At 34.1% G+C, this 25,044-nt stretch overlaps 1 protein-coding gene across 1 annotated transcript; it reads left to right on the top strand.

The window, feature by feature from the left end:
* Positions 1-7,156: 7,156 nt before the first annotated feature.
* Positions 7,157-15,465, top strand: LOC138311076 (uncharacterized). Its single transcript, XM_069252513.1, has 7 exons — positions 7,157-7,396; positions 9,394-10,953; positions 12,017-12,187; positions 12,868-13,040; positions 13,415-13,658; positions 14,055-14,151; positions 14,320-15,465. The coding sequence occupies exons 1-7, from the start codon at positions 7,195-7,197 to the stop codon at positions 15,350-15,352; spliced, it is 3,480 nt and encodes a 1,159-aa protein (XP_069108614.1). The 5' UTR covers positions 7,157-7,194; the 3' UTR covers positions 15,353-15,465.
* The last annotated feature ends 9,579 nt before the right edge of the window (positions 15,466-25,044 follow it).

Genomic DNA, 25,044 nt, shown 5'->3' with positions numbered 1-25,044 from the left:
AACTTACCGTGGTAGCGCTAATTTTGAGTCTGATATCGCTCTCAATTTCAGATGCTCCACCGCCGAGAGAGCATAAACGATATTTATCAATTTAACATAATTGGTGTTTTATCGTGTATATATATATGTCTAATTAACACAAAAAATAAATATGAAATGATTTATTTTGCTTTTGGTGGATGCGCAATCACTATTTCATTCCATAAAGGACATAGTGCCACAAAAAAAATCGGGATGCAATTAGTTAAATTTTAAATGTTTGTCTTGAAGTAAAATAAGAAGCTCAAACTTTTCAATGGTGGTAATGGTGTAAAGTAAGTAACTTTTGTAACCGAAGAAAAATACTTATTTGTTTACTCCTGTTTTGATAGCGATAAAATGTCGTTTGTCAGCGGTTGAGCATCTTTAAGTTTCATATAAATACTTATTCAAAGCTATTGACCATACTTTAATGGTAATTAAATGACATGCAGATTTTGGTGTTAGGAATACTTGGGTTTCGAACCCATAATCTAGAGGTGTTTATGGGTGCAAGGTTTAGAATGATGAACATCTAAACTACTAGGCTTGACTCCATCTATTTTTCACCAGTATTGATATTTAACTAAAATTAATTTCATGCAAAGACGCATCCCACAATATATACACAGTACATATTACCGAATATGTTTTATGTAATTACATTGTCACGCTAATATATTGATCAAATTACTTTACGGGAAACTTAGATTATTCTTAGCCAATGGAATTCATATATGAAAAATAATAAATGGAATGTCATAATTAATGGAAGATGTAAACTTACCATTTATCGGCGTACATTTTTTTACATATCCTAAATGTAGTCTGGCATTGGTAAAAGGAGGAATATATTAGACACTAAAGTATTCACCTGGAGTTGTCCTGATTTATTGTAAGTCTGGCTTGCCTTTCATCCTTTAAGTTAATGTTTCTAACTTGTCCAATTCACCTTCAATGAAGCTTCTACTTTTGATATAGCGTAAAGCCGGTTATTAAATTGGGGCAAAATTTCGCCATTTAAAAAAATGTGACGGAGAGAAAATTACATTTTAGCGGTTCTGGCGATCTGACTTGCAGAGTCTCAATAATGTCTCAAAATTTCGCTGATCAATTTTCGTCCGACATTGTTTGTGATCGCGAAGATATCAACCCCACGGACATAAGCAGCTGTAACGGTATTCTTGATGTTTTAAACACTGTAGTATACATTTCACAGTTTATAACATAATTACGGTAACATTAAAGTCCACCAATTAGAGATATATATTTCAATTACTGGTGTATTAATTGCAGTATTGTTAACCATGTCAATATGTGGATTATACCATATGTTAACATTTGGAAGATACTGTTTCATTTACCAGCTTTGATCATCACTTGTTATAAACGATATTCGGTATTTCAATTTGACGCAAATATTACACACCATTTTCCATAAACGAAAACAATATTGTTTGAATTATTTCCATGAAACACAATATCACCAAAAATGTAAACTATGAAATTAAAGTTATCAACACTAAAATTAAGAGTTTGATTTCAAATTATAAAAATAGATATGCTTGTACTAATTCCCTCTTTAAAGGCTGTTTTTAAATATTATTTAGATACTGTATAATTGATATATTATGCAGGTTTGAAATGTTTCCAATTATTTTGGAACCTATTCGCGAGAAGCTATTTACGCTTTTAAAAGCGTCATTTACGTTACAAACTTTAATAAATTAAAAATAGATTCAACAGAATCACGAGGTATTGAAGTTTGCACATTCTGGTGAATCCCACACTCGATCATCACAATGTCTAAAATTTAGCAAAATTTAACCACCGCTAAAACCAGCAATACCTGAGTGATTGTTTATCCTTAGTATCTCGGTCAACAGTAGATAGAAGACAAGCCAGATGTACAATAGACTAACGAAGACCTTATATATGGTCTGAAATGTAAATCACTACGAGAATATAATATAAGAAAATGTACATTTATAATACAATACGAAAAGGTACTTCAATTCATTTATATTTCGCGAAATGATATTTTCACAATCATTTCATCTATATAGTAATGGTAGTTTTGTGGATTATTGTTTTCTGAGTAGTTTCCATCATGCATTTTGTTCTGAGAAAATTTGTGAATCACAGTATAAAAGGTAAAGTTCAAGGTGGAGGTCAAGGCTTTCTGTAATTTAAGTTGTATTATTAAAATCATTATTTCAGTAAACGTCTTCTGTTGTTTATCTCAGTTGTTCTATGGCGTGACGTCTGTCGATTAACATTTCGTCTCTTTTCATAAATAGCTGATCTCATTTCGATCAAATTCACCGATACATTACTTATCAATAAATGGGTGATTTCTCATTTGAAGATATTCTTATATTCAGCAACTGTACTTATAAGTTCAGATATCGTAAGATCATTAAAGGATGAGAATCAATGTTCTGTAAAGTGACCATGTGTTTCGTGGTTGTCATAAAATCTGTGCAATACGATAATGTTGTGTCACAAATTACATTTACAGCACACCTAGAATGATAAAAACATGAACATTAATATTTCCAACAGATATAGTGTACGTATCGAGATCAATCATTGCCAAAGAAGTGTATTAGAACAAGTTTGTTTTTTATTACTTTCACTGAAGTAAAACAAAATATAAACAATAAATACATGCAGATCACAGAATATAAGACAACAAACCATACAATAGTCATTGAAATCGAAATAGACGTTAATGCATTCAATATTAAATTTAGGTTTTTATTGTCGAAAGAACGCATTTCTTTATCACTATCGCTTGATGTATTGTTGGCTGCCAATGTTATACTAATTATTCTCCGTTAGTGAAACATGTAAAATGCAATTATGAGTTGAAAAGCTCATTATGAATATTTTCAACGATAAAGATGTAAAATGAAATAATGCTTATCATCAAAGCGACAAAAAACCGATAAGAACCACCCTATGGACAGTTATCAATAATTTCTGTTACTTACCTCGAAGTGTGTTGAGGATCTTTATCGAAACCTTACAAATGATAAACTTATTTTCCTGGCATTAGGCATAAGGGCATGGTTTCATATCGAGTATATGAGTCACAAACGTTTTACTGTACTAGATATTTAGCATACTGAACCGAATTTCACGAAATTGTGATGTCCTGCAAAATACTGCTCACGGAAATCAATCGAATACACGAAAAGACAATAGTATCTGTCAACTATAGATAAAACATCATACCGTTATTTAAATAAGAAGATAAATAATAACATAAAATACATACATGCCATTGAGGAAACTTTACATGACGAGGTTACGAGAAGTATCTAAATTGTATCAAATGTTTATATAGAAAGATTTTAGATACAAAAGTCATAAATTAAGTTATTTCGTTATTATAAACTGTAGTGTGCGATTTATAGCTAATTTAGTAATTAAAATTACCATTAAATAAAGCTTACATGTAATGAAATCCTTTTCTGGTTAGACATGCATACCAACACCATCCTATTGTGCTGTGTCATTTCTGAGACCGAACTGTGGTTTGAACATAAATATGATGGATGCACAACACAAAAAATGGGCCTATATTGAAATCATCGATTTCATTGGCTTACATACCTACATGCACGCCTAGGCTTGCAATAAAACAATTAAACCATAACGACTTCATTAGGACCTAATTAAGGTCATTTACATATCGCTAGGTGGGAACGCTGTCTGTCAATAAATCATGTCATGTGACATGCTAACTCCGTGCTAAGATTCTGAAATATCCACAAACTTTGTCAAACATCATGGCCGCCTTTGGGGAGATTTCGATTTTTATTCTTTCTCTTTTGATTATTTAAAACCTGGAATTTAACTTCAACAATGGATTTTGTTAACTTTCTTCAAACATTGATTGTTCTTGTTCAAATTCAATCTATACGGCTATACCCATCGTTTAAGGATTTGATACCAAATGGACGACATATTTTGAATCCGTGTAACCCTTCTACAACTTGGAATGGCGTTGGCCATGAGAGTATGTATGGCGCCGGACCGCTTAATCCGTTTGGAAGGGATTTCCTACAACACGGAAAGGTAAGGTTGTTATTTAAATTGATTAACATAACTTGTCCTGAAATCTTCATAAACGTCAATGAGATTTTCATCGAAGTTTGAAATGGAATGATGTTAATGTACTTGTATATAAAACACAATAGATAAATCAAATACTAACCAAAACACAAACTTTAAGAACATCTTTGGAAATGTAATACTGGTGTTTTGAGTTCCTATATATATATATGGTTCCCAAAAGTAAGTTGACAGTTTCAGTAGGTTGTAGCTTTATTTTCAAATATAGATGTAATTTGATGAGAAATACACGACCAAAAAAAATGATTTTTGATTAACACTTAAATTTAATATACACGCGCACAAATGAGCATGTAGTGACTTTTATTATATAACAAGATCATTAAGGTTTAGAACATGTAATGTTGTGACGTCAAAAATTTCAAAGACCTAAATAAGTGCAAAGAATGTTAAAGATTGTGCTCTGTATTTGCATATTATAGAGTTATCTGTCCTTGTGGGTAGGTATTGGTTGTGAGCAGGCGTTTGCGACGTAAAGTCATACTTTTATGAGAAAATGACGTAAATTTCGTTCACAAAATAATGACGTCATAATAAAAACCTACCCATAAGTAAATTAACTACTGTAATTTGCAAATGAATATACAAGCGCAGTTGGAAACAAGCAACACGTTTACTCAAAAGTTTAAAAGTTTGAAAAGCATGTAATAATGGTAAAAAGTATTTCAATTGACCGAGGATCTAGTGGTAACAAATGTTTGCAAAATAGAATAAATATATTATTGTAACTTTCATACAGAATATATCAATCTCTTCGAGGCCATTTTCAGTATTTCTGTTACTATCTTTGTCTCAAACAAACAAAGCGGTGTGATATTTTATACAGAGTGGAAGAAGAAAGCGTTCTATATTGAAGCTTTTTAAAATTGTTTAAGTTATATACATTCAAATCATATCCCCTACAAATAAATCACCCAGTTTGTATATGATAAAAATAATGAAAAAATATGAATATATAAAAAAACAAACAGGTTAGCACGTTGACAGATTTATATGTATCAAAATTAATTGATAATAACACAGGTAGGAAATGAACTTTTATACTACGTTGGTATATGATAGATTAAGTAATATAATGATAGCGTTTTCCTCGTGTTTAATTTATTGTCTTAATTGTACTTTTAGCTAACATATCCATCGCAAATTTGTCCATTAAAGTACAGATGTCACATCCTCAAATTTCGGCCATATCAATGGTCTCTATTTAATATTGTAACGTTCATTTGAACATCATGTAGCACAGTAGATTCCGTCTTTGGCCTCCGCGCTGGTTCACTGAATTTAACATTAATTTGAATTGATATATCTTTTTTCTTGTATTTGCTTTTGATAATACTATGTATTGTGACAATAATTTTTGCATATCTCCATTAAGAGTTAGATTAACCTGAAAATTTGACGATCTTTTTTTCTACATAGGAATTACTTGTCTCATATTTTTCTATTTGAAGTCATTCATTTTCTACAGATATAATTTTGTAGTCATTCGATGTTACCGTTGATATTGCTTCCTTGACTGATATTATGAAAATAGTTACATCACTATTGTAATGTCAACAATAACACCTGTAATAGTATTTTATATCTCATCTATTTGGAAGCGTATATGCAATAGTGTTAACCAACTTTCTTTAGTTTGCGATTTACTAAATTTAATAAAGTCACGAAATTTTATCTCAGCGAATTGATGTATACATCAGTTACATATGTAAGCTGATCTAAATTTTCATTCAATTTTTAATTCCACGAAAGGTAATCTTTGCAACCTTGTTGTGGAATGGAAATGGCAAAATTTAGAAGCTGCGAATGAAAGTTGGTTTAGAGTATATGACATCACGGATTGTTTTTGCGCTACAATACTATATAACATGAATTATACGTGCGTAGTTATTTGTATGGTTTTGAACGTTCAAAATACTAAGTGTATATTAATTAACATTTGTCGTTCTTCTATGGAATGGTGATTTCATATATAAAACATATAAAATTGTATAAAACCAACTTCATTTGTGTTTTCGTGGTTCCACACCACCTACAAACGAATATTTATATGATAACACAGTATATAAGAGTATGTATTTCCTCTTGTGGATATGGTTTCATGATTAAGAACTTTCTTATTATGATGCTAATAATGATAAAACAAATTTCTTTGTTTTCATGGTTCCACAGCATCTACAAATCGTTTTTACACCACGAGTTTTTCATATCATACAGTGTTTATACAATATGTAAAAGATAACTAGTCACCTACATTCGTATTTCATATAACATCATCAGGGTTACAGATCACGTCTATATTTGATTTATGTGAGTTAATAGGACAATGTACTAACCTATGTGACCAGCAGCACCGCTGCCATAGGGATATAGAAATGTAGACCTAAAGTTGACGACATATATATATCATTCCTTTTGTTTGGTGCTTCGTACAGGATTCACACAAGCTGAAATTATCTATGTCATTAAAAATAAAAATAAGTATATAATAAGATATTTTCATCAGCCTGAAAAGCCCCCAAACGTATTTCGTTAAAGACACGGATCCATATGTTAACTATATATCTTTGGATTAATTTTCTTAAACTCCCTAGGGTAATTTTCATAAGTCCTTGACTGAAAACTGTGGGAAATGATAAAAAAAACATATTGTTCTAAAGAGATGGGTAGGGGAAATTTTAAATTTATCAGTAATTATGTATGTGTAATTTGTATGCGCTGTAAAAAAAAATAACCAAAAAACTTATAATAATAAACCTACATTTAGTCAATACGTTTTTATTTTTACATGTTTCATCAATTTCCTGATAAATATACACGACTAAAATAAAAATGAGGAATTATTAAAGGTTTACCAATTATTATCGATAACGATTTTTTTGTACTTATATAGTATAACAATAACGAAAAATCGAAGTATATACACATTGTACAATTTTTTCTCTTAATTTTAAGACAGATTTGTAAGTTTTAAAAGCGGTCATGAAAAAACGAAAATTGTAAGGGCTAACAAACTTGCACTAAATTAATATTATGAGAATCATAATATCAGTCACTAATATAATATTACAATTCTATGACAAGTCAATGTATATATTCCAGAATTGGACATATGGGCTGTGTCAAATGGACTCCGACAACGATGGGCGGAGAAATGGAGAAGAATTGAGCGACCCTTGGTGTGAATGGACGCCTAGAAGTGGAGATAATTTGCCACTTCCTCAATCACATCCGGGTACGTCTTAAACAAATTTGTTTATTTTTTTTTTTTCAATTTTTGGCTTAATACACACCTATTGTCAAAATTCCCACAAGAATCTGATTTATTCTAAATATGCCTCACGTTTCCTGGTTTAAATTACACAACGGTTACTGTGAAGGTCAAGACAATTTGTTAACATTCACGGGGCAATAAATACCAAATAAAATTACCCAGGCGTTAAATTCAAATGTCCATAAAATAACCTTTTCAGACTTTGTACCTTTTTCATACCTTTCATACCGTTATGTATGGGATCTTAATTTGTAACATTTGGTTATTCCCTTTTTGCTTTTAACAAATGAATAACTGATAAAAAAGATTTATAGGTCATGAGTGTGGAATATGCGTCCTTATTGCTAGGAGTCCCTTGATGTTATAGAAGTGACACGGGTCATCATGTTTATGTGGATGTGGTTATAATGTCATAATTAACATTTACTGTTACTGTTTATCATTATACATAAACACAGTTCGACATGATGTAGTCTTTATGTAGTTTTGTCATCTTAACACAATATTGATGTAATTCTTTCAAATCCATTACCTGGCTGGTGTTCCAAACTTATCATCCGAAAAAAAACACATATGCTTTTTTAAGGCACTGAATTATCCTTAGATATAAACTTGGTAATTGATGATGAATATTGTAACAATGGAAAGTATGTTAGCTTGATAACTATTACATAGACTGAACATGAATAGGTCCCAAACAAAACATTTTGTTTAAAAATTCAAAAAAAAAAAAAAAAACTATGAAAATCTACCATACGGATATTTCTAGTTGTGAAGTATCAATGGCTGCCCAACGAAGCTGCATAATTTCTCTCAGTGAGGTTTTCCTGTTCGTGATATATCAAAAGAATTATTAATATATTAGGTTGTAAATGATAAAAACATAAATAAAATCTCGTGTTTGTTGACAACCGTCACTGGGCGTTTCTATCTTTGTGGATTAAGAAAGAAACATTTATTAGCTTGACATCCGAGGGAGTAACTATTTGAAAATCTATTATACATTATAATGATTATACCACAATAATGGTAACGCACTTCACTCATGCCCTTCACCTGTATATAGCTATACTGGTAATTAATTCATTTGCCAAATACATATGGTATGTATTTAAAAAAAAGTACGTCATTGTTTGCATAGTACATTTAATTTATGTCGCAATAAGGTGTTGAAGATGTATCGCCCCATTTTATATCAAATAATGATTTAAATGTACTTTATAGTAAATATTGCCATCATCGTTTATCTTGCGTTTATCTTTGTTTCTTGGAACGTGTCCTCTACATGTAGATATAAGTTACAAAATAGCCAATCTGCATTTGTTCTATTGGTATCTGTTTGATTTACTCAGTTAACGAAACATATGTAAACTAATGGCCTAGAGCCTATTTTTTGTATAGATACTGACAAAGCGATCCTGCTAAATTAGTATAAAAACTAAATATTCCTGAAGTAGAAATATTTCAACAATATTCCTCGTCATCCAGCAAGGTGGAACAAAAATACATAAAAAACATATTCTAAAAACCTAACGCTTTTTAGACATTAGAAATGGTACAGGTTATGTGTATCTTTCTCCAAAAAAGTTCTAACCTTGTAATTGAGCATAAAGTAGTAGTATTTGAGTTATATGTTTGGCATTTTTGGAAACATAGAAAGAAGAATTTTTCTATTATCCATTTCCTGAAACCAATGCTGTGTTTTTGTTTTGTCATTGGACCTCAACGCTATCAGCTCTTGGACGCAAACCAAAAATAATAATAATAATGATAATAAAAAACACATAATTGTGATTGCCGAATACAGCAAGATGTTTGTGGTGGGTGTATTCCGGCAATGTCAAGGAGAAGGCAGTATATGAAAATGATAAATAGACAGTGTGATTTCAAAAATCAACATTTAAATGAAATGTTTATGGTATATTGCTTTATAAAGTGGATACGGGTATATGTTTTAGGAATCTGCGATTCGTCCGGTAGTCCATGCTCTAACGGTGAAGTAACTCAGTTTTCTTGCCCAAGTCAATCGGACGTGTCTAATCAACTGTTGGATCCCTTCAATAATCTGGTGTTCCAGCCCCCGCCATTACCTGGACAGGAGCAGCGAAATCCCGACGAATTGATCAACATTCCGAATTTCCAGTTTCTAGGAAGAACACTTCGTCAGAATCAGCGACCGGAACCACCACCGGAACTAGAACCTGCCCCAACGCCACCTCCACCACCACCACCAACACCAATCCCATCAGTAATTCATAAACGTGTTCGAACACAAGCAGTGGAAACACCCCTTCTCGAGCCAGCTAACACTAATATACCTCAAAATGATAACCCTTCCAGTGATTTTAACCCTTTCATTCCTGTAGCGGTAGCTCCGGAGCCGAAATCGCCTGGTCCTATACCGCCCCTTATCCCACCTAGTGTGATGTCTCAACCAGAAGTTCCTAACAGACCTGCACCGATAAACCCTCTAAGTTTAGGAACCGGCGCACGCATTAGTCTACCACAGAGTGGGACGAATTCTAACACATCACCGTTACAGAATAATCCTCCAGGATCGAAGTCACCACCTTTCAGTCAAACAAATAACGTACCCCATGAAACACCACCTATTCCCCCAGGCCCTTTAGGGTCGTCTATCAGTATACCTAATGTGACACCCGCACCCCCTACCCCTAGTCCTCCGGTTAACCAGGTACCAAATTCAAATATAAATCCCATTCTTTTTCCTCCAATCTTGACCGTCCCAAGTGTAAACATACCGACCCCAAACATACCAGCCAACACAATTCCTGCATCGCCACTGACAACAAGCAGCAGTGCGATCACAAATAACCAAAGTAGAGTAGGAAATATTAGACCAAACACTAGGACTGCTCCACAAAGAACCGCGAATAACGGTAATTCACGATTCGCAGTATTCAATAACAACATTCCACTTGCTCTAAGACGGAGACCATCTCCGGTTCGAAATCAAAATAATTTGCAATTACAACTACGAAACCAGTTTTCGAGACAGGATGTTAATACGCTAAATGTAAATAATAACTCTCCTGTGTTTCCCCGTCGGACAATGAATAGACCTAATCCATTATCAGCACCTAGACAATCTCCACGAATACCATTTCCACGGACACCTTTCATTCGACCAAATCAAAACATCGGGAGAAATTTCCAACGTTTTCCCAACACTCAGGCGCCGTTTCCAATGATACCACGGAACCAGAGTGCAGTTATGGGATTCCGTCAAAGAAATACTTCTCCGAGACAAAACCCGTTCCAAAGATTCAATGTTCAAACCCAAAATCGTCAAACACCAGCAGTAACGACACCGCAACAGACCCGTAATTCCAATCAAAGACAGACAAGTACAGTCAATCAGAGACCGCGGTTTTTAGTTCAACAGGTGCGAAGACCCCAAAGGGCACCATCATCTGAAGACCCTTCCTTGTTTGTTATAAGGACATTGAGGAGGGTAATGAGGCCAAACTTCACCTGTCCGGGGTTAAACGGGCCAAGTAAGTTTGCACACTTATTATTGAGTTCTATATTGATAAACCTCTTATCAACAGTAAGTTACATTTTATAGACTTGGCTTGTGTTATGGCTTGTGCTGTTTTGACGTCTACTAAGAAAACAGGAGTAATTTGGCTGAATTCCATATTGATGAACCTCCTATCAACAGCAGCTATGGTTCCGTACCGATGTTGAGTACAGTAACCATATCATTTCGTCAGTTATAGATTTGGTATTACTTTTATTATGTGCTGTTACCAAGAACATTTATACTTGAGAAATATATCAATTGAAACATGCATGAGTCTGTTAAGTGGAAAGGGGAATCTCAATCCTCATGTACAATTTCGGCTGACCATTACGAGGCTGAAAGGTCAAAATCTTCAACTCGGGTTGATATATCCCTGTCTACTCGATTGGCCCATATTTCATTTTAGTTACGTTCCAGCACATTATACAATTATGGCCTTCTGTGGAGGGATACATCTAGATGTATCTCGACACATAGGGACATAAGTATTTTATTATACCGAACAAAATCAAAAGAAAAATATCTCTGGTAAAATAACCCATGAAGATATTTTCCAACAACAACGTTGCTAAATCCGTTGGAATGCAAAAAAGAAAAAAGCAACATGGTTGCCATTGTTGGTTGACGTTTTAGATGACGTCAGCTTCCGGTCACGTGCAGAGCTTCCAAGGGGTTATTTGCCTGGGGTTATTTCCCTCGGGGGTATTTCCCAGGGGTTATTTCCCTCGCCTTCGAATTCCGGGGAAACAGCTAACTTATTCAATGTCATGTGATTAAGTTTAACCCAATCAGAACATTCTAAATTGAAGTTAGGTATAATAAATTCCTTTGTGTAAAATAGGGCTACATGTATCGTCCATAGGACAGTCCTGTGAAGTACATAAAGTGTATTTGGGTGTATTGGGATAAATCATTCTCTACATCAAATTCAATATTGATTCAAAATAGGAACAATAATTTTACCATTACCTTTATGTAGATACTGATGAGGATATCGTATATATACAATAAACCACTATTGATGTCTTTCCTAGATACATACCAGTGGATGTTACGTCTGCCCCGAGTCCAGATCCCCACCCGTTTTCAGTCCGGTGTATGTATGGTGTTTAACCTCCCCACCAATGGAGACTTCCATCTGATAGGAGGGACTCCGGTCATAGACAACAGGGACGCTGTACAGCAGATGTTCGTGTATGGCTGCGGTAGGTACCCTGTACATGTCTGTTCATGTGGATAAATATAAATTGTGACGTCATCCGTGGATGTTTGTGAGAGTAACGTCATGCTGTAACGCCAGCCTTATTCACCCAGTCTATTTTTTGACTTCATTTGACAGATATACAATATGAGATATCAAACATTTGGCATTGCTCGTGCATGTTATATTTTATAATCCAAGTCTGCGTTCCAAGGTCGAAAATGACTCGCTCTGCTTGCTTTTGTAAACTCGAAAGCGGTCATACAAAGGCTCCTTATACCTACTATACTTTGAAACAAAGCGACGTGGTTATTTGGTGACATGACTTTGTACTGAATCATGTGAACTTGTTAAACTTAAATATACAATATATATTTCATATGTCAAAATGTACATGCAACACAACAATTTAGTAGTCAAAAGTAATATTTAAGGCTATACCCGAAACATACACACTTTCATCAACTTAGTTATATTTAAGTACACCTAGAAAGTGTTATATAGGGATACGAAATATATATTGTTTAAACTGGAGCTACTACCTTAACTTAATCATTCTTCTTATTTCTATAATAATTGTCCATGGGAATTTTAAGTTGAAAAATTCCTTTAAGTTCAGGAATGTTGATGAAACAGAGCCCAGACATAAACTGATATAAATGTCAGTCTATATTAATATTTCAGACGAGGGCACCACTGTCCCTGTGACTCTACGACCCTACGCCTGTGACGGGATGCCGAGACGAGAATGTCAGAACATCATTGGTGGATATGGTGGATCGATTCCGGGGATCTGCTTCCCTCGAACTGGAGGGATCAGGATCGGCGGGACCGGCTTCAAACAGATTATTCTACAGGTAAAACATGTACAGGAAAAACTCTAATGGTCATCTCACGTCTGTAATTACAACACACTGCTTATAATCATCTAGGGAAAGTGGTCTTAATTTGAGACTTTTTTTCATCTGGAACTATATACACATTTTCACGTATAAACTGTACATGTAACTATGCAAATAGTAGTGAAGGATATTAAACATCCGAATAATTTGTCATATTTAACCTTTATCATTTTGTCCAAATAATTAGAATGTATAAAACCATGGTTGTGTGTGTCGGGCATATATTTATTATGCATTGGATAACAATTAACAGATCAACTGAAAAGAGAAAAGATTTTAATTAAAACATATGGACCACTTCTAACCACACATATGTTATGTTTCCTTAGGTTCGCTGGACGAACCTTTTCGGTCGGTTTGGGATGACAGACAGCTCCGGAATGTCCATATACTACACAAATTCCCTACGACAATATGACATAGGTACTAAGGTTCTCCGCGCGACCCACTTTACCATCCCGCCCGGTCAACCGGAACACACCGTGACCAGCACGTGCCCCGGGGAATGTACAGTCATGCAGATCCGATCTCCCATTTACATCACCATGGCATTCAACCATATGCATTTGTTAGGTAACGTTTTTGTCTCTGGAATGACCTTCGTCAAAATTTTCACCTACGGATCACAGAAAAAAACCCATTACGGAACAATATATATTATGTTCTAATTTTATGTTTTCCTTAGTTTTCCTCTATGGCTATTTAAATTGTTAGATAAAGAAACATTCACCAGACAAGATATGAAATACTAAAAATGCAACAATATTAAGAATATATTCAAATGTGAGGAAAGTATTCAAATGTCAAAAAGGTATTCAAATGTCCAGAAAGTCGTAGAATATGACCGATGAAAAAATATGAAAGATATATCATATTTTCAAGCTTTCAATTGAAATGTCTGTATAGCGTATAGGTTTTATAATTCCATATATTCTAACTATGTTTAGAATACCCATATTGATTTTGTAGGCAGAAGAGAAAAGGTAGAGCTTGTTCGAAATGGAGAGATCTTGGATTTGATTACTGACGAGGATGCTTTCAGTTACGACGACCCAAAAGCATACTGGTAATCCATACTTACAATATTCTGTTTGAAAGTGGAATAATAACGCAAACATATATAGTATTTATAGCATATATGATTTTCTAGGTTTCCCCTATCATTTTTTATCTGTTTTCATCCATCGACATAGTTCACTTTGTTTCTAACACTGTTTTTGTCTGTTTGTACTAGGCATCAGAATCCGATACAGATTCTTCCGGGAGACAGTCTGCGTATGTCTTGTGTATACAATTCCATGAGCATGCGCAGTAATGTCTCCTGGGGTTTCGGAGAAGCGGACGAGATTTGCCTTGCGACTCTTTTCTACTACCCCAAGGAGAGTTGGGAAACCACGTCCTGTACAAGCTTCCGGAGTATCCCCCTTTGTAAGCTGGAAACAACCGGGATCGTCAACGACTGCGATTTCAATAGCTTCTTCAGTACGCTAAGACGGGACTTTCAAACCGCTGCTGCCTTAGCCAATTGCACAATGCGACGTATATGTAATGAAGGATGCTTTTCTCTCTCGGTCGCCGCTAGGTCTCATCCGTGCTTAATGGGAGACAGCTTTAAGTTACTTGAATCAAGTATTGACATATCGCCAGACGAACGCCTTTCGGTTCTGTTTGAAACATTAAAATTGTGCGAGCCAGGTATTCATGGAGTTGACCCAACAGCACCTGTTTCAAACGCTCTTATACCGACGAATCTATTGCCTGATGTGGAAACTGTGAAAAATATGATAGACAATAATTTAGTAATAGGCCCATCATTTCCAACTTTAGCGCCTTTGGTTACAGTGCCTCCTATGCCTAGATTTACTCCTCGACCGACTCCACTTCCTCATGTACCTAGAATGCCTCCCCTAGCGACGCCACGCCCGTCTTTACCCAGAATTCCTTCTCTACCGACTCCACGTCCATCTTTACCCAGAATCCCCCCTTTACCAACACCACTTCCGCCACCGACTTCCACAACTGCAAGTGGAATTGAACCGAAGAAGGCAACGGACGAAACCGAATCTGTTGTAAAAACATCTGGGGATACAAGAATAAAAATTATACCTATAAATAGAAATAATAAAGAAGAGAGCGTCCAGTCTACCATGATTCGACTCATTCAGGATCACTTCCGGACTGTCCCAATCAGTATAGTTGTTATCTCCCCTGACGGACTTTTACGCGTGGAAAATCAAATTGGACTTTCTAATTCAAACGATCCCTGAATGAAGTGTAAATGACATTATGCTTTATTTATTAAATGTTGTTTACGTTCCTGTAGAATGTTATTTCTTTTGTTAATACATGTGATATTATGAAATTTTAATCACCGATTTGAAGTCACCGGATGTATGTTTAATAAATACATGTAAATGAATAATTCTACAAAATTCTACGTTGACAATTCAATGGTTCAATGGAAGAAAAAGTCACCTGAAGCTTAAAAAAGATCTGTGCTGATTTCATAAATGCGTGAAGAAAGAGTATTATGGTGTTTTGATAATAAAAATAATACTAGTTGCTTTAATGATAATAATGATTGTTGAAAATTGACAAACAAACAAAATGAGAAAAAATGTGTGTGCATTGTAGTTCAGTTTAATGTCTTAACATAATTTAATCAAAATTGGCAGGTCTAAATCAGCATATTGTTCACATGTTAAAATGAAATCGTCTTTCAGTTTTAATCCATATACATTTTGATAAACAAAGTAAAAACTGAAAATATGCCATCACATTGGTATTGGCACACAATTTAAAAGAAATTGGAAAACACCTAAGTCCGAATATTTACGTATCGCAGGTGTTGATAACTGATATCTCATGAGGAAAAAGGAAATGTGAGACAGATGTGACGCAGGTCTATAATGTGTGTAAAGTATCACATCAGTGCTGATCCTCATTTAGGTAAAAAGAGTAGCTTCCCTTGGTGTTATCTCTTAACAATATGTTTCACTACTATCGTACTATTACTATGTGATAACGCTGGCCAAACATTCGGAAAATATTTTTAAATCTTTATTTTCAAGATTTATATATATGACCTCGCTTCATTAGAACACATATTTCTTGTCTTATCATACATAACGTAATAACAAATAATTAGATGTGTGTCATGTGGAACTACACTTGCATGATCGCTGAAGATATTATCATATCTTGATTTTATTAATTAGATGTACTGGGTTTTTTGTTCATTTTGCATAAAGCATCGATGACATTTGTTTAATATTTTTTATGTTTTCTCACCACAAAAGGAAATCAACAATCAACTATCACGACCATCATGAGCCAAGCTACGACGAAGGTTTGATGTTAATACTGGCAATAAAACAATTTGTCCCATATTGAAAATTTCGACGATTGGACTATAATTTATCAACCAGGACTTATAAATGATTTTCATGGAACGAAAGCTAAGTATTATTCTTTACAATCCCGTTTTAAGATAAGTTTAAATAACGCTACACCAAAATCTTGCTAAAACAATGTTTCCCCTTTATTGAAATCTCACGGGACTGTGTTTCGTCTATAAACTATATATACAGGCGTTAGATTATTATAGTAGTTTAAGTTATTAATTGTCTTGAATTTTACATGCTTAATTGATTGTAATAGAAGTAGGTATTGTCTAAACACAGACAAAGGGGTCGGTCGGATAAATTTTCCATACGTAATATTTAAAGTATTAAGAGTACACTCAGATTTTTGTGTTATATCTCCAAAACATAAAAAAATACATTCAAATTAATTGTTATAATTCAATTTACTAAAAATAATTTAAAATATTCAAAATTCATTTCAGGACTTTTTTGTATATGAAATCATAACGCCATCATCTCAGACAATCAGAAGTGACGTTACAAACGGCGGCTGCATTTTCCCCTTTATGGGCTGATAAGGTATCTTGTAAGACAATAGAAATACTCGCATCAAGCAAAATTGAAGTATCAGCTATATCCATATCAATGTCATCAGAAAATGCGGACTAGCACCAATCTGTGTTGATGATAAGATTAATGCCGACCCTAATGTTTTCTGCCGAATGGGGGAAAGAGAATTCCCCTCAAAACCTTTGTATATAATTTAACTAAAATCAGATGGTATCGATATTTCTGTTTCATATGTTGTCCATCAGAGACCGGGTTGGTTTTCTAACACAGTATATGAATCAATTAATATGTGGTGCCACTATTCTTCTCTCATCTTTTAAATATCATATTTAATTTTTAAGATATAATGGTACCCTCAAATGTACTCCGACTTATATTACACTTAGAATCATCATCGTTCTTAATTTTCCTCTTACGGAGATTAGTTATTACCAGAAATTAGAGAAAAACATATGTCATTGTGAAGAAAAGAGAAGGAAAATATGTATACATAATTATTCACAGTTAGCTCCCAGGAATGAGTCTAGAAGACATTTCGTTAGTTGAAATAAACACTCAACACCTTTCTGAGGTAGTCAGCGCTGTAGGGAAATCATATGATGAACGACTGGGAATTCCCACTGAGGAGATCTCTCAGGAAAGAATCCTGCTCCAAACTTTCCAACAAAAGGAAACAGTCTGAACCAAATTGATTCAGAACTGAACAGAGACAATCCGATTTTACACTGGCAGTCAAATCGCAGGAGCAAATGATATGTAAAATGACATCGCCCATTTCCTGAAAGCATCGATGACAAATTGAGATAAAGTAAACATATGTGGTGTGTTTCACATTAATTACGTAAGTTTTTTTTAATTATACTGTGTAATTGGTGTTGAATTATATAATAAAAGCTCATCATTATTTATCATTGAGAAAATCAATGCTCATATAGCTTTAAGATTTTGTTCATTGGTGAGTGGGAAGTCGCATGGTACGATATAATCATTAGGGAAATACATATTCCATTGGCACGAGACCATTGTGACCTCATAAAACTGACCATAACATGCGGTCTGACCACCAAATGACCTCATTGACCTCCTAGTATTACGCGATGACATTTCTTAAGGTACAGCCAATTGTTTTACGTCAGGTCCAATACACATCGTAACGTAAGAAGCTGTTAGGTTAAATACCGGTTATTGTTTTATACCAGTCATCACAATACTGACGTGTGTGAGATCAGACGTATGACGAATGGCGATTGGATCTTACTGGATCATAAAAATGACAGGTCTAGTAGTTTTTACACACGTACTACACACATACATATGTCTGTGTATTACCGTTCCTTGTGATATGATACTACCATATCATACAATAGACCCATACAGTACATCTTGGTAGGAATAACTATAAAGATTTTTGTTTCGAAAGGTCAGACTTAAATAAATTGTACTACCTTTCCTCAATCTCGAATAAGTCGATTATTCTGTTTAATTCAAACAATTTGGTATAACTGTTAAGTAAAACTGTAAAATTGTTTACTCTAATCCTGACTAGATACGTTTGTTACATCACAGTTTTATAAACTTTAAGTGAACTTTTTATTCGCCGCAAAAATAAACTTGTAATTTTAAGTCATTTTGAACGCTTAAAAAGGGAAAATCTGGAGGACATTTAACAAAAACAGTTAATCCGATATTTAGCAACTTCACCGAATTCGAGAAAACATTACGATACACTTGATCGCGGTAGTTTAAAAGTAAATCAGACATATATACTGATACCAGAAAAAGCACACACCCCTCCCCCTAAAAATATTCTAAAAAATATATAGATAAAAACACAATTAACCAAAGAATATTTAAAGTAATAAATATGAATACCATAGCTCAGAGAATCAACCAATCTGTTCTTTACCCAGTAATCCCTATCAACATAATTGTGCTGGTATGCTGGTTATCACTGGCTAGGTAGGATTGGACATGTCTATTTCCTTGTGTGTCACATACTATATCCACCGACCATTGATCTAGGAGCAGAGAGTACTATATTTACGTCTTAGTCTGAATGAATTGTAACCTGTAAGTTTTATGATGATCGCTCAGTTACAATCAATGGTGAGTCATTTCCATATGATGGAAAGAGAAAAGTTGAATAAAATGTATATGCATTTTTTATATTATTGCTTTCTTGGAAAATATTTACAATTTTGATCTTGAAATCAATGGATCGCTTTTTATTATCGTGACTAATTTGAAAACATGTGAAACAGCTGATGTAAATATAACGAGATAATTCGAGATACGGGTCACGTTTCAAATTCACGAAACAAACTTGGAGACATACACAAGGCGAAAGCTTAAGTGTTGGCTTAAGTTGGAGTTGGGTGTCTCGGAAAATCTGGATGAGGTCGTAGAATTGTACCTTCTGTCCCAAGAACATGATTAAAGGTGTTTATACGAGTTTTTTTCCTCTAAGGTTTCCTTATGCCACTCCTGACATTCCCTTTCCTGTGTTCGCCTTAGTCGAAATAAGCTATTATTTCCGTCAGAGTTGGGGAGTGGTATGTGAATCGTTCGGTCGGTGTCGCTATAACGTGATGGAGATGGGGCCTCATGCAAATATCTTCTGTTAGACTCACGCTTGCATCATCATGACACAGACACTGGTAGATGGAATGATGTTACATTTATTATAACAGTACATGTCTATTTTTTAATATCTATGATATCGGTACGTACTTTCATTATTTAATAAAATGCTCTTCTTTGAATTATGGAAGAAAATCATATTTTAGTAGATATTTGTACTAATATAAGATACCGAAAATTAAACAATGGATTCAAATATAACTTTACAGTGCTATTTCTATGGAATATAAAATCAGAAACACCGAACAGTACACCCAACCTGGTGACATTATAATGACAACGGGAAAACAGTCGTCTCATTCCCTTTTCGCTGAAAGTTAAGCAGCAGCAGAAACTATGCTTTTTCACGGCTATTGACAGTACCAAGAGCCTTCCTCAGAGAGGCGATCGCTCATTGTAGCCGTTGCCTTCACCACAAGGCGCATGAAACACACATGATCTTCACACATATAAATGATGCATTAGCGGAATTTTTTTATAAATACGTTTATCTTTCATAGTAAAGAAATCGGTGAATTATACAGAATTTGAACTGATGATTATTTTTATTAAAACATGTTATATGTTTAAGGGTTCACACGTTTTGTATTGTTCTAATTACATATAATTAGTCATTCAGATAAACGACAATCTACTAGATGATAAGAGACACCAACGACGCCATTTTATGTTAATAGATAGAACCATACAGGATTAAATCATTACCACAAACCAAGAGAATGATTTAATCTTAACACTTAGCGTCTAGATGAATAATACCATGAATTATATAAACTAATTAACGTCGCTTATCAAATAAAAAAGGAAACAAAGGACCTACAAGTGTGTTATCGTCAGTTCAGGTTAATTGCTCGTATCCCGGTAATGTATGTAGATGACGCGAGGGTGTTTATAGTGGATATAATATACTATCATTAGAGCATGGTAAATGACTTGTATGTACTATTTCCCTCAGAATACATGCTTTGTTACGACGAATTTGAAATATGTAATAAATCATAATCATAATTAAATTACTTTAACGTACTATTACCCTCCCTCAGAACACATGCGCTGGGACGACCAATGAGAAATATAATGTACCTAAAATTATACGAATATTGCGCAACATGTTTTATCACAGAGGTCTCTGGTATCTAGTGACTTTGCCCATGTGTGATTTTACATATGGCAATAGTGTAATTTAACCTGGAGCGATCTTCATTGACTGCTTTATTTTGACATCATGACCTGAAGTCAGGATTAGAAGACTTCATGACAAAATGGCGGCCTTTGCTGGATATTTGCAGCACATTTTGACATTTTAGATTACTCAAACTGTTGTTTGTTGTAATAATAAACGTGTTAACTCAGACATGACCCAAGATATGATAATGTTTTGTTTTACATTGAGACATATGTAAAACAAATTACATGCATAATATGTGTTAGGAATGAAAGTTGTATCTTGTGTATATGTTATATAACTGTCTGATAAAAATTTGGAAAAATGAAATAAATACAAAAAAATGCTTAACTAATGACGATGTGAGTATGAATGATGATCATTGATGAGGCTGAGGGGTGTGAATGTGATGGATTACAATGATACATAAAGATGGCAATATATTGAAATAATGCTGAATATGTTGTGATTAGGTGTGGATGGTGTGAGTGAGATAACAATCTGTATATGTAAAATGTTCGAAAATAAATTAAACATAAAAAAGTAAGGCAAACGATAAGGATTCCGTTTTGATAATTTTATCAATGTAAATACTACATAATTAAATGAATGATCAAAGAAGAAAAAAAAGATATGATAATGTACAATTCAATTGACTCGTGTATGAAACAAGTACTGTGAACTGCCCTACTTTCGTGTGAGTTTAATGTCGCGTTTTTTCTACACGAGTTGAAATCGCGAAAATACATTGTCGCGAAAAAAGTGCCAAAAATATGTAAGGTAGATCCATATTCTTTGAAATCGCGAAATGAAATCACCGAAATTAAGCATAAAAATGGGGAATTAAGTTGAAATATCAACTTTATCTATTTCACATTGCGAAACAAAAAATAATTATGACTTACACAACTCATTTTCAATGGCCTAGATAGAAGCACGCGATTGGATTACAACGGAGTGCCTGGTGATCTCTGATGCTTTGACATCCGTACCAGGGTTCGAACCCCTCCTGGGTAGGTAAAAGGCGATTAACCACTACACCACCCGGAATAAAGTCGCCACGAATTAATTATGGTATGTTGTTAATGGTGATGATAAAAATTGATCCCTGTCACTAACATCCTATCAAATTCTACCTTAAGAGTCATACGACGGTAGGATTTCGCAATCTGGGATAATTATGCATAGCGTGGTATAGGCGACGTCAAATTTAAAATCACGATGTCGGAATCTCATTCATTTCATAACAGTACACCACACGCCAATTATCATAATCTTGGCTTAAACGTTTAATTCTATAGACAACATATTCATATTTTATGGTAATGATGTTACCGATCGCAATACAACGTCGTAATCCGATATCACAATCAACATATATTATGATATTGAGAATACCTTGTTGTAACAAATTACTATGACGTGTTAGATTAACCATACTTCTGTACAGTGATTTACGTTATCGAATGCACCTAACGAGGAAATAGAACCCAGCGTTCATTTTGAAATCTTTGACAGGTTGATGTCGTCATACATATCAAAATCATTGATTTGATTTCATTTCAACACGATTTTTGCTATTAATAATTACATCTGCAAGTATTATTATTTGACTGCAGATGCATCAATATGAAATATATTTTCTCTCAAGGATATTGCCTACAGTTAAAAAAAATTCTCAGTTTATACATTTTAAAGAGAATTTTCGAGTATGGGAAATGTTTATAGTTAGTTAGATAGTTTTTGTCCTTTGCATACTAATACATCATTTTAGTCTTAATTATTGCACATATTGCATAAATCGGCAACTTATTCATCCGATATGAATAAATGTGAAGAATGAGGAATTGGAACATACAAATGTATAATTGGGATTTATGATATGTCAGATATCGAATTCTGTTAGATCACATGTTTCCCCTTTTTTTGGGCTTGGCAGGCATTCATATTTGAGCTATCATTATATAACACATTTCTGTTAAATCAAATTCAAATTGATCTTGCTATATTTCACTTCGTCTTCTGATTATCGATATGTACATTAAAATAAGGCTACGGCAGTGACCTATAATTTGCTTTCTCAATGGAGGAGATGACGTATATAGGCCTAGCCTTTTGTCAAATATTAAATGATAAAAAATATTTGAATTTGGAAAAAAGGTTTTTAATGCAGATATAATACTATGACAATCACATAATTCCGATATTCGATGAGTAGATTTCCATTTGCACTGGTCTTTATAAATATGTCATATAGTAAAAATAAATGTACCCATTTTATACTTGTAAATCAAATTTTATCCCAGTACATGTATGCACAATGACGAATTCATCGCAATTGTTATATAAAAAAGATCCTACATGACTAGCTATATGATATGGAATGTTTTAAAAGGAGTTAAATGGTTTGATATGCCACGAGCCTTTCTTTCTGTATTAATGGAAATATAGACGAAACTTTTGAATTTCGTTTCTATATAATAGTGGCGAAAAGAGGCTCGAATTTGACATTTCCGTATACCAAGATAATCGTGCGACGTCATAAATTGATCATGATGTCATTATTACCTGCGACATCATCATAGAATTTCTCTTACCTGACTCTCTATGTAAATGTAAGGGACGTAATTTCGACTACTGACCGGTTAATAGTTTGACTGTTGCCCGGTGCGGAACGTTTAAGTATGCGCTTTCTTGTTGACGTCATAATTTAATGTTGACGTCATAAACACTGGCGTGCCGGATCGACTCAAATACCGGTATTCGGAGAAAGCCTTTCTCACCAGAAGCTCAGTGATAAATTTAAGATTGCGGTTCAGATAACAAAACAGTTCATCGGGTTGGTCCCAACGCCTCAGGAAAAAGGTTTTGGCTGTTGACTAAAAAGGCATGAAACAGCAGTATAATACGTGTGTCTTACGATATTTAAGACATAGCCGTATGACAGAAAGTATCAGTTATATGATACCAGATGATAATACACAGAAAAATTGCAATTGACACAATTTCGTTTAACACAGATTATCTGGTGCAAAAAACTGCTGAATTTGTAATTGTATAATATTCATTAAAGTTGCTCCACCGCTGACAAATGGTATTTTTTTCACTATTAAAAACAGGAACAGACGATTTAGTATTTTTCTTCAGTTACAAAAGTTACTTACTTTACACCATTACCACCATTGAAAAGCTTGAGCTTCTAATTCTAGTTAAAAATATGAAAAATAATTAATTGCATCCCGAACAAATTCCGTGGCACTATATCCTATATGGAATGAAGTACTGATTGCGCATACACCAAAAGCAAATAAAATTATTTTATATTATTTTTTGTGTTAATTAGACATATATATACACGATTAAACACCAATTATTGTTCAAATGATGAATATCATTTATGCTCTGTCGGCGGTGGAGCATCTTTAAAGTGAACAGTCGGGCAAGGATGGCTAAAGTCGGTAAAAATGGTGTGAATGTATCCAGTATAATTTCTTATGAAATGGAAAAATAAAATCTCTCGTCAAAATCTGTCTGCGTACGAAGAAATTAATTTAAAGTATGGGAATTCTAAAACGTCCTCCCGGCTCACTATGTCCGTGGTTACATTTCCACACAGCCTCGCTTTCGATGCTTTCAACTTTTCTTTACTTTAATGGTCAGAACTGGGAAACTAAGCAGAACTTGACCGTCGTATTAATATGTGAGAACTTTTGGAAGGCCAATGAACGCATTTAGACTGGTTTTCTTTGCCCGACTATTCACTTTAAGGATGTAGTCCTCTGAGAAGTCAAAACTTTCTTGTATTTAATTTTTTCTCATATGGAATTTTTGGAAATAGGACCTCATACCATAAAAGAAAATGACAAAAAAACATATGTCCATGTACTCGTTTTTGTGCTATTGTCAATCAAAGATACATAGTAGCCAAAATATTGGATTTTATGGGAATTTTGCTGTTTTGACCAAATACCCAAGAGATGAAAGCCATAATTTCCTAATGAGGTGTTTGAGATGCATGGATGTTTGTAGAATTTGTTTTCCAGTTGTTTTCTTAAACAATATACATTGGAACTTCCCTAAGCCGATCATGTTTGAGAAGTTTGGACGGTTAAGAGAGGGTACGTTTTCTATGATCTAAGTTTGGACGGTTAAGAGAGGGTACGTTTTCTATGACTATAACCATACATGTGTCTAGTGTTCGTAATAACCGATCAATATT

The sequence above is a fragment of the Argopecten irradians genome, chromosome 16, assembly GCF_041381155.1.
Source record: "Argopecten irradians isolate NY chromosome 16, Ai_NY, whole genome shotgun sequence".
Classification (NCBI taxonomy): domain Eukaryota; kingdom Metazoa; phylum Mollusca; class Bivalvia; order Pectinida; family Pectinidae; genus Argopecten; species Argopecten irradians.
Note: the sequence above shows the minus strand (reverse complement) of the source record. Positions and strands in the feature narration are given on the sequence as shown.